Source organism: Macrotis lagotis, chromosome 1, assembly GCF_037893015.1.
Source record: "Macrotis lagotis isolate mMagLag1 chromosome 1, bilby.v1.9.chrom.fasta, whole genome shotgun sequence".
Taxonomy (NCBI): Eukaryota; Metazoa; Chordata; class Mammalia; order Peramelemorphia; family Peramelidae; genus Macrotis; species Macrotis lagotis.
In genome coordinates, this window is record NC_133658.1 from 371278288 (window position 1) to 371289242 (window position 10955).

Sequence of the window (10955 nt, forward strand, 5' to 3'; positions counted from 1 at the left end):
TCACCAATTATTGCTGCACTGCAGCCCCTCTGTTGATACAGTAGTTCTAAAAAGTGCTAATGTTCATTTATCAGGGGGCCCAGCCCGGGACTCCCACGAGTTGTGATTCTTCCAAAAATATAAACACCAAGCAAACGCTGCAGACCAAACTCCCATTTGTTTCTAAAATACAGTACTGAAAGTGATGCATTGTTGAAGATAAAACGGAGGATAACGTGGTCTGTCTCCAATGAATGTCTCCCGAGAGCATTAATGACATTCCAAATGATAGTTCCTGCTTATCTTTCAATTAATCATATATACCTTGAGCAACTGGGGCCATATTGATTGCGGGAAAGGAGGAGCGGAGGAGCCCAGAGCCGCCGGGATCTCTGCCGGTCTTCAATTAATAATATTTTATAAGTGCAAAGCTCTCTTAGAAAAACACGTCCGAGCCTTTCTTAAATTTGGCTCTCTGGAATCTAACTCGAGCCTGGACAATTCCAAAGACTACCCAGGAATGTCAATCTGAGTGATTCTGATAAATCTAATTTGAGTTATCTTTCTCAGAGGAAAGTGGAGTGTTACATGTATTTATAGGATGGTTCTTACAGTGTTTCATAGCGAAACTCTCGGGTCATTTGATTGACCTATCCCGAACAGACCAGTTAAAAAAAGGGGGGGGGGGGGGCATTGAGAGTTAGGTCTCTTAAATAAATCTGTCTTTTGAGAAATTGAATAATCTCCAAATGACATTGCACAGCCTCAGTTTCCTCAATGAATTTTCAAATTAAACAATGTCTCAAGTCCCTTCGAACATTCTATTTTTAAGGTCACTTCCAGCTCTAATGGTCCATGTTCTTCTATTGTTTTATAATGTTGCTTTCAATTCTTTGTTCTAAGATTCCATAAAGTCTTCTAGCTCTAGCATGCGGTATTATTTCAGTTTTAATTTTTTAATAAATATATGTGCTAAGATCCCCTTTCACTCTCTAATATTCCATATTTTACTCTTTAACATCCTCTATTCTATGGTCCTTTCCAGAGCTAAACTTTTTAGTTTATGAATTATATCTATGAACCTCTAGGAATAAATTAGAGAATTCTGGATATCTTCTGATGTGCTTGGCCTTTGTAGGAAGAGATGCAAATTGCTCAAGACATTTTCTGTACAGCGAATTTATGATTCTACTGGATAACGAGTTCCCGTGATTCATAAAGTCTATGTCTTCCTCTTCTTTGAGGAAAGGACGCCTACCTGCTGCGACAAGGTTAAAGAAATCTTGGATCTTCTGTCGTCTCAAGTAGTTAAGGGACTTGTAAAGAAATTGGGGAGATTTTTGGAGTAGTTCTTTCTTTTTCTTTTTTTCCTTCAGGAACAAGGGCTACAAGTTTTAAACAAATCATAGGATAAGTTGGCCTCAAGGAGAAGGGAAACCCTTTCCCTAGAAGGTTCATTCAGAAACCCTGGATCCCGGATGCGCGTTTCGACTGCCACGCTGTCTGTCCCCCATTAAATGGTAATATTTCAGGCGTCTGAGCCCGCTAATCTTTCAAACTGTCAACGCGAGCCCGGGCCGAAGAGTTCGAGTCATTTCAAAAAGCTCTGAGGACACCAGCTACCCAACCCTTTTTCCGCAAGAGTTTTAATTGAATCGGATATTGCTCTTCTGCCAGAAATCAGCGCCTCTGAGACTTATACGCTTCCCTCCTCCCTCTCTTACCCAAAACACTTTCCTTAAAGGTCAGGAAGTTCAGGTTGAGACAGGTTTTAAAGGGTTAAACGCAATTGAAGGCAGGCCAGGGACAAGGCGTCTATCTTCACACATTGGGTTGGAAGACAGTGGAGAAGAGGGATAAAGAGCAAAAATAATTCCTTAGAAATGCAGATAACTGGATAGTATGAATTATGGGGAGACTCAGGCTTTCAGGCCACACTTGAAAGCCAATACAGAAATAAAGGTAGAATCAAACTGGAGTCAACAGAGCCAGGAAGAGAAAACTTTTTTGCTTTTTGTTTTATTTTTTATTCTTTAAAAATCGCACCTCTTAGGCAATCTGGTCCATGTGGATAATGGGGTCTTGCAGTGAGGAAATGGGGAACTGGCCTATGACCTTGACTGCCTATAAGTCACAAACAGAATTAAAAGAATAAAGATGCCTTTAGACTGGTTACAGGAGAGAAGCCATAATATGCTGAAAAAAAATACTGGTATTAGGAGACCCTACCCTGCGAACTAGAAGTGATCTTAGAGACAATTCAATGTAACCTCCTTGTTTTTGAGACCCAGAAAATTATTTGTCCAACCAAGGTCTTACACCTTGTAAATAGAAGAGTTGAAATTCATGCCCAGGTTCTTTGCCTACAAATCCAATCTTCCTGTCCATTGGGCAGGCTATCCAACTTTATCAACATGTTTTGAATCCCCACTTCAAGGACCCTTCTGAGATAGCTGACTCTGAGCAGCTCACTCAGTTTTCTAAGTTTCCCTAGTCTGTAAAATGGGCAGAGTATTATTTGCCCTTGCCTCTCAATCTTAGGATGTTCTGCCAGGCAAAGGATTTCATAAACACAGCCCTGGGATAGAAACTGGGTCCAAGAGTGTTTTCCACTTTTGACCCTGAAAACTGGGGAAATCAAATTTGAAAAACTGCTACTCTGCCAAACATTAACATAGTCTGTGGCCTTGAAGAAGGCCTGGTTTCTGCAACAGCGAGGAAATGATAGAAATTTCTTTCCCCAAATTCAAGTTTATCTGATGATCAGAAACCTTCAATCACAGAGCTGCATGGACTGTTCAAACAGGAAGAAATCATTTGGTTCAGTTTTTCTCATAATTAAGATGATGAAACTGAACTGAGAAAAGAAGAGTGACTTGCACAAGGTCCCACAGAGCCAAGACTCCCAGGTCACCAAATCCAGTGCTTTCCCTGTTCCCTGATATCTTCATTTACGAGGTCCAACTAAGGCAAGATTATAGCTGCTTATTGATTCTTCCTGGGTTCCTTAAGGCCAACATTGTCAATTGACTTAATTTTCAAGATATTCCACCTTTTAAAAATTGTGGTTTGTTTTGTTTTTTGAAGTCTCTAGTTATCTGGAGGAGAATGTCTTCTTACCTCCTGAAGTGTTCAGAGAAAATTTTAGATTTGCAAAACCTTTAGAAATGTGAATTCACATGTCATTGCTATTATTTAGCTTTGAAAAGCTTCCCTAGTGCAGTTGACAGTACTGATCTGATGCCAAGTTCTGCTTCTGATACATATTGTCTACACGACTTCAGGCAGGCCATTTAACTTCTTATTGCCCCCAGGAAACTCTTCAAGAGTTCTATGGAGGGGGCCAGTGAGGTGGCACCGTGGATAGAGCACCAGCCCCTGGAGTCAGGAGGACCTGAGTTCAAATCTGGCCTCAGACACTTAAGAATTACCTAGCTGTGTGACCTTGGGCAAGTCACTTAACCCCGATGCTGCGTTATTAAAAAAAAAAAAGCAAAAAGAAGAGTTGCATTCAGGGAGCATCTGTGAAGGGCTTCCACCAGAATTCCCCCAATCCCATCCCACATTTTTGGAAACATTGATAGGTTTATATATGTGTGTGTGTATACATGCGCACATATACACACACACATATATAAGCATTAATGGTCCTGTGAGGTTGAAGACTGAACCTGAAATGGGAAAACTTGCCTGGCACTCAGAAGGATCAAGCTTCATGCTGCTTCCCTCTTCCTGACAACCTTCTTTCTTCCATCCGCCAGTAGAATGCCCCAGAACAGAGCCACCCAGACTTCTTCCTTCTCCTACTCTGGTTGTTGGTGTATGTGGGAGGAGGAGTAAGGAAAGAAGCAGGGTTGCTGCTGCGTGAAGACTCTGGCCCTCCTGGAACATATGTATCAAAGCCTCCACCTAGGAAAGAGTCCTCAGCCAGTTGACACTCATTTAGTGTTTGTAGATTTGAACTTGTGTTCCACCAAGAGACCCTGTTACACAACCACTTGAATGTGTTCACATTTTCTTTTCTCCCCCTCCCCTCCCTACCTGCAGTAGGCAGTGAGGCTGAGCAACCCCATTTCCCCAAGCTAAACGGTTTAGGAAAAAACCAGGAAACGATTAAGCCAGGCAATAGGGACTATCACCTCCTCTCTTCCCTTCTCCAGTTGAGAGAAGATCTGTTCTCTGTTCATCCACCTGCATCCTGTTTGACATTAGTTTCATTGTTCCCGTCTGGATCAGGCTGAACTCATTTCTAGGTCATCTTCAGAAGGATGAAAAAGAGTCCACAATTGAAAGGGGGTGGAGTGTAAATGTGTGGAGGGACAGTTTAGTCAAGGTTTACTAAGTCACTGAGCTGCCACTATCATGGGAAGGATAATGCACCCAACCATCTATGCCAAAAACTCATAACTACAACTTAGTGAGGCATCTTCTAGAGTTCTCTCCTCTTTTTAATGCCACTTTCTCAATTTTCTGTTTCTTGTCTCACTATTCCAGAATACAAAGGGCAGTTAATCAGAAGGATCTAAGAAGGATGGCTCAATTGCTATTTAATCAACAAGACTAAGAGTAAGAGTAAAAGGGGGAAAAGTTCCTTCTGGTGTAGTGGAAAGAACACTGGTTGGAAGTGGGAAGCGATGTTGTGTGGCCAAATGATTTTCTAAGGATTTTTTTCAGCTCTGATGTTCCTAATGGCTATGGCATCCCTCTCTTCTCTTTCTTTCCCCTGACACTTGTTACTGAAAATTCAAGGGGCTCACTGAAAGCAACTAGCCCCATACCTACAAGCTACCTCCCCCCCCCCCCCCATTTCTGCTTCGCTATTTTGAGTGCAAATGAAGCTCGGAGAGTTTCTAAAACAGAACGACCCTTCTGTTACTTGTTCAGGGCAGGAAATTCCCTCGAATTTTATTTTTTCACTTTGAAGAATCAGGCTCTGGATTACTTTTCGGGGGGTGGGGAGGAGAAAGGGGATGCGGCCCCTTTAAAAAAGTTGGGTTGTTTTTGGAGCCGTATTACTATATTAGGTGACAAGAAACTCCTCATCTGTCATGTCATCACTGGCTGATTGACCAATGGCAAGCTAAAGTTACCCAAAAAGTGGTCTAGTCCCTCCTTCTTTTTCCTTATGGTCTGTCCTACCTGCTCCCCCCCTGCCCATCTGAAGTCAAGGCTAAGGCTGGAATGATGTGGGCTCTCCAGGCAGGGCTAGGGGCGCCTCTCCTGTGGGCGGGCTGCGGCCACGCGGCCCTCTGAGCCCGTGGGGCGCCGCCCACCATGTTCGCCAGCTCTGCGGGCACCAGCACCCCGTTCTCCGTCAAGGACATCCTTAACCTGGAGTTGGAACAGCGACAGGAGCAGCAGCAAGAGGAGGAGGAGGAGCGGAGGCGACGGAGCCTAGCGGCCATGGAGCTCCCCGCGCGCCTGGAGGCCAGCCTGCCCCCTGCGTCCTGCATGCTGGCAGCCTTCAAGCAGGAGGCATACGGCGGCCCGGAGACCGCCGGCCTCCAGGAGCTGACTCTGACCGAGGGGCTGGGCTCGGCCAAGCACTGCCCAGCCTTCCCCGCTGCCTTCTACGGGAAGAGCTACGCGCACATGGAGCCGGCCAAGGAACCCAAAGCTGACAAGAAAGGTAAAGAGCGCACTGCAGGGTGTGCGGGTCACTCTGGGGCTACCGGAACCGGTCTGGGGTTCGCGGCCACAGAGCACTTTTGTTACGGAGCCAGTCCAGGACAATCGTCCTTAGCTGAATTGGGGAGGAAGTGTGGGGGAGGGGAAAGAAGAGGATGATCCATTGTCTTCTAAGTAGGGGGAGGGGGGAGTGAGAAAGATGATCCCTCTCTTGGGATCCGTTTTAATTCTAAACCCCAGAGTTTTCGAAACTATGCCTGGAGAAAATTTGAAAGAGATAAACAGAAAGAGGAAAAGAGAGAAAGACAGAAACCGGGGGCAAGGGGAAAGTTTCACTCTAACCGAGAAGAAGGTTGGGTTTCACTCTGATTTACGGGGGAGGTGCAGGAACTCCGAGAGGCACTAGGACGAAATTTTGATCAGGTCCAGCCTGAGGCAATTCTGAGTCTCACATTTATAGTGTATGCTACTCACCTAACATCTTTTTGCACCCTTGTTATCATTCATCTTTAAAATCTACAAAATAAGTAAAAAAAAGCGCCAAGGGGCACCCCCTTTTTTCCCTTCAACTGGTGTTGTATAATATACACAGCTTTGTGGATGCTGTGTAAGCATATGCTATATAGTAAATAAGACCAAACTCTTTATCCGAGGGGACTTCGTTCAGCAACATCTCTCCAAAGTTACCACTACTTGCCGTAGTTTGATTGCATCGGGGAAGCTGCGGAATACGAAGTCAGAGAACCTGGGTTCCAATCCCAGTTCTGCTATCATGTGACCTTGGGCAAGCCACAGTTTTATCTACTATAGAACAGGGATAACGTTACTTGTATTGCTTCCATCAGAGTTATTATAGGAATGAAATCAAATAAAGTTTGTAACGCACCCTATGAACAATGAGGCCTATATAAATGTGAGACCTAATATTGCGGACCTAAGAAAGAGGGAATCTAGCAGTGATGGAAAGGGTGGGGCAGAGAAAACTGGTTTAAGAATTATTTTTGGAAAGTATTACATTCGTAGATGGCACCAGTGAACTCTGGAGTCCCTTTCTACAACAAAGTTTAAATTGTCATGTTTTAGAAAATTTCAGACCTGTCCTCTAAAAAGAGGCAAAAGTTTTTGCTACATCGCCTCCTTCCCCGCCCCTTCTCCCCCCCCCCCCCCCCCCCCCCCCCATCCTTTGGTTGTCCACAGTTCGAAGAGGCTGTACTCACCGACCCGCTATCGCCGGGTACACCAGGTGGCCCGTTATTGAGTTTGTCTGACCCATAGCCAATAGATAATGATGCTCTCATCCCGGCCAAATCGAACCCCAGGCCCGGAAACGCGGCACGGAGGGTCAGTAAAGGCCGGGCGAGGCCGAGGCGGAAAAACTCTAAGCAAGCTAGGCAAATCTATAATTTCTTCGTAAAGAGCGGGTTCTCGGAACTGAAGCGGAAGGTTTTGCATTCTCAGCGTGGGGCAATGAAAAACTGACTTGGAAGTCCGTCGATCTAGCCCCTAATAGGTTCTACTGTGAGGCCGTGAACTGCTAGAGTTTCTTTCACTCAGTTTTCTCATCAGTTAAACGGGGGGGGAAATGTTTTCATTACCTTCCATTAAAGGATTGTTCATTTTTGCTCTGGAAACTTCAGAGCAAATGTGAGCTTGCTTCTCTAACCTTGGGTTTCTTCACAGAAGTGGTGGATAAGGACACCACAGACCCTTAGACTTGGGACAAACAAGGTATTTCGAGAATAGCAGTTGCTAAACAAAGATTTCGGTTTGCAATCATGGGACCCAGTAAAAATATGAGCTTCAAGCTTTGTCCAGGGTCAGCAAGGCAGGTAGGCTGAAAAGTTAGAAAGAAGTCAGTGGACAGAGCTGAATAATAACAGATTTGAATACACATGCGGCAGCAACAAGGCTAAAGTTTCAGGCCTCTTGGTTTCTCTAAAGACTAAATTAGTATTTAAACAGATTTAGACAGAACTAGTAAAGTTCACAACCCCCCTAAGGTTCGTGGGATGATAAACCTTCATCATCTCATCCAACCTACAACCTACTAATAAGGGGGAGGGGGCTTTGGGGTTTTTTTTATTTTTGCCAAAATGGGAGGTAGCAAAGTGATAGAGCCGGTAGTCGAACCCTGATCCTCTTGCTCTTCAGCGGAAAAAAAATTCGTCAGTGAACCAATTTTTCTTTTCCTTCCTTTCCTTTCTTCCTTCATTTTTTCCCCCTTTTTGTACTACAACGGACTGTAAAGTCTAGTGGAAAGAGCAAGAGATTTGGCAAAAGATTCGAGTTTGTGTCCTCCTTCGGCCATTTATTAACTTAGGCTTCCCCCAGACAAGCCACTTTCCGATTTCAATTTCGTGACCTCAGTTCCTTCATTTTAAAATTGAAGGAGTCTTGCCCATCTCTGAAGAGTCGTTAAGATCCTTTCGAGCGTTTAAATAGTGGATTTTAAGGTTCTTCCATCCACCCACAGATCTACTTTTCTGTCTAGGAATGCTCTGTCTCATGTCCACAGTTGTCCATAGCTGGCTTCTCCTTTCAGAGCTAAGCAAGGCTTCCTCTATGAAGTGTTCACATTTAAAAACAAAACAAATGAAAACCTAAAAAGCTTTCCAAGAGTCAGAAAAAGTCCCCAACAATCAATTTTTGTGTTTTTGCACATCCTGTCCAGTCACCACATGAACCCTTCAGCTCCTTTCACTGCCCCTGACCAAGCCTTTCCCTCCTTGTTCCTGGCAGATCTTTGTTCCCTGCAAAAGAACCTGGAGTTGGAAAAAAAGGACTTAGAAGACCCCGATCGTCCAAGGCAAAGAAAAAGGCGGAAACCCCGGGTTCTGTTCTCTCAGGCCCAGGTCTATGAACTGGAGAGAAGGTTCAAACAGCAGAAATACCTGTCGGCTCCGGAAAGAGACCACTTGGCCAGCGTGCTGAAGCTCACCTCCACGCAGGTCAAAATCTGGTTCCAGAACAGAAGGTACAAATGTAAAAGACAGAGACAGGACCAGACTCTGGAGATGGTGGGCCTCCCCCCGCCCAGGAGGATAGCCGTGCCAGTCCTGGTGAGAGACGGGAAGCCCTGCCTGGGAGACTCTTCTCCCTACAGCTCCCCCTACAACGTCAGCATCAACCCGTACAGCTACAACGCCTACCCAGCCTATGCCAACTACAGCGGCCCAGCGTGCAATCCTAACTACAACTGCGGTTATCCCTCAGTGCAGGCAGTGCAGCCCTCGGCAGCGGCCAACAACTTCGTGAACTTCAGTGTCGGGGACTTGAATGCAGTGCAGACGCCTATTCCACAGAGCAACGCGGGGGTCTCCACTTTGCATGGGATCCGGGCCTGGTAGGAAGAGCGGCCTCCGGCTTTCCAGGAGTGGAGGGAGGGAAGAGGGTTTCTAGTGCAGGTTTCCAGGCTTTTGCGACCACTTGACGCTCCTCTGCTCCCACCCCCTCCTCCTTTATCCATCTGGCTGGAAAGGTAGGGAGGCTAAGCGTGGTTGGAGAGAGCCAAATGGAGAGCCTGTCGGTCTAACCCCGGGAGCTGCAGCTAACCTAGACTGCTGGGAAAAAAAAAAAGAGGACCAGGAGGGACGGAAAAGGAAAGGGAACTTCAGGAGAATCCTACTGTCATTTCTACAATGTCAAACTGGGACTCTCTGGACAAAGCGTTGGCCCCAGACTAGGGGCTGTGTGAGTGGGGTCGTCCTTCCTGTAAATTACAAAGTATTCGGCTATAGAACGAAGGATTTCTATCTGTGCCTTCTTGGGCCTGCAGCGATGGATAGAGTAAAAACCCTCGGCCTGTTGGCAGAGGGTATAGCAGCAACCAAAACTAACCACCAGAGAGAGGGGCATTCCAATTCCGTTCCCCGAAGTCCGGATACAGCCCCTGCAATCCCTCCCAGCTCCCGGGAGGCTCGCTCAATAATCAGGGGTCAGGACATCTAGTCACAATCATTACCAATCAGAAAGATCTTACTCCATGGCCAGAATAACTGGCAGGGAGTCTGAGGTCTAGGGGTCCCATCCCCTCCAACCAAAGTTAGTGGATTCGAAGGGAATCAAACCTCCTCCCCACATCTAAAATCCACTGGTTTTTAAGAATCAGATGGCTGGAGGGGGGAGAAGGAGCAATATTAGATTCTAAGCCCACAGTCACTTTTGTCAAATACCAAATGACATAATACCCGAAACTGTCCCCGCAAAATTTGGCCCTTGCAAGCTCACCATCACCCCAACTTCTCTTCCCCTACCCCAATTAGAGCGACTGCCTCGAATTTTGTTGTCTGAACTGCCGGATCTGCTGCGCTGGAGACAAGAGCTCAACCTCTCTGGTTAGGCTGCTGACCCTATTTAAGTGTTTCCTCAATGTTTGTAAGAAACAAGACCTTAATCACCCCGCCCCGACCTGTCATTAAAGAGCGTGAACTAACCCTGCAGTATCTCCTTTTTTCAGCTCCCAAGGCCTCCAACAGAAATGGGTAATTGCAGATATCAGAAGTAATTACAGTAACTCTTAGTCCCCTAATAAGTACAATAACGATATAATTTCCAATTATAAACCTCAACATTTTTTCATTACAGTTGTATGAGTCATACAATCCAATGAGGTTGGTGGTGCAAATAATTATCTTACTGAAGAGAAAGGTCGACACTCAGAGAGGTGTGATAACTAGCCCAAGGGCACACAACTAAGGCCAGTTGAAATTCCAATTCGTTTTCTGGAGATATTTCCCCCACACTAATCTCTCTCTCCAACCCTAACTTTGTGTAGCTTCCTCGCCCACTTCTATTGGTTATTCAGCTGACCTCCGAGACACCACTCCGCTTTCCTACCCTTCTGGGTCTCCCTGAACGCCCCCACCTCTTTAGTCTGATCAGCCATCCAAGTTTGGGAACGCGGAGTGATTCCACGGAGAGTTTTTCTTTGCTTCCCCACCACTACTTATTTTTACTGATATCTTTTGTTTTACAATATTTTCCGCTCCTCCACATTTGAATATATATGCTCTTTCTCCCTCCCTCCCTCCCTCCCACCCAGCGAGTCTTCTCTTGAACAAAGAACAAGAAATTCCCATTCCTGAGACACTTTTACTCTTGATCTGGTGGTTCCGGGGACCTGCTCTTCCAAGGGTGATCACCCAGGGCTCAAAATGCAACTATCCTCTTTGAAGCGGAGATCTCCAACACTCTTTGGGCGTCCTGGCACTGCAATCCTATTACTGCAGCAGTCTTTTAAAGAACTCAAGTAGGAGAGAGATCTTAGTCTAGCTGAAGCCAATTATTTTTCTACCAATACAGTTCCCATTTATAAGAAAAAGTTGCCATTCTACACGGGAATTGTAGAA

At 45.6% G+C, this 10955-nt stretch overlaps 1 protein-coding gene and 1 long non-coding RNA gene across 2 annotated transcripts; one reads left to right on the top strand and one right to left on the bottom strand.

Moving 5' to 3' along the window:
- Positions 1 to 1868: 1868 nt before the first annotated feature.
- LOC141518037 (uncharacterized) lies at positions 1869 to 4351 on the bottom strand. The gene is made up of 3 exons (XR_012477064.1): positions 4119 to 4351; positions 3666 to 3888; positions 1869 to 2099 (listed from the first exon to the last, which is right to left on the bottom strand). It is a non-coding gene; the product is annotated as an uncharacterized LOC141518037 (long non-coding RNA).
- Positions 4352 to 5223: 872 nt separating this feature from the next.
- Positions 5224 to 10607, top strand: NKX2-5 (NK2 homeobox 5). The gene is made up of 2 exons (XM_074212394.1): positions 5224 to 5608; positions 8347 to 10607. The coding sequence occupies exons 1-2, from the start codon at positions 5254 to 5256 to the stop codon at positions 8952 to 8954; spliced, it is 963 nt and encodes a 320-aa protein (XP_074068495.1). The 5' UTR covers positions 5224 to 5253; the 3' UTR covers positions 8955 to 10607.
- The last annotated feature ends 348 nt before the right edge of the window (positions 10608 to 10955 follow it).

Excerpts from the sequence above, each read along its gene's own strand:
- NKX2-5 (XM_074212394.1), top strand. The coding sequence starts at position 5,254 with ATGTTCGCCAGCTCTGCGGGCACCAGCACCCCGTTCTCCGTCAAGGAC. Across the intron at positions 5,609-8,346 it reads ACCCAAAGCTGACAAGAAAG|ATCTTTGTTCCCTGCAAAAG; the intron begins GTAAAGAGCGCA and ends TGTTCCTGGCAG.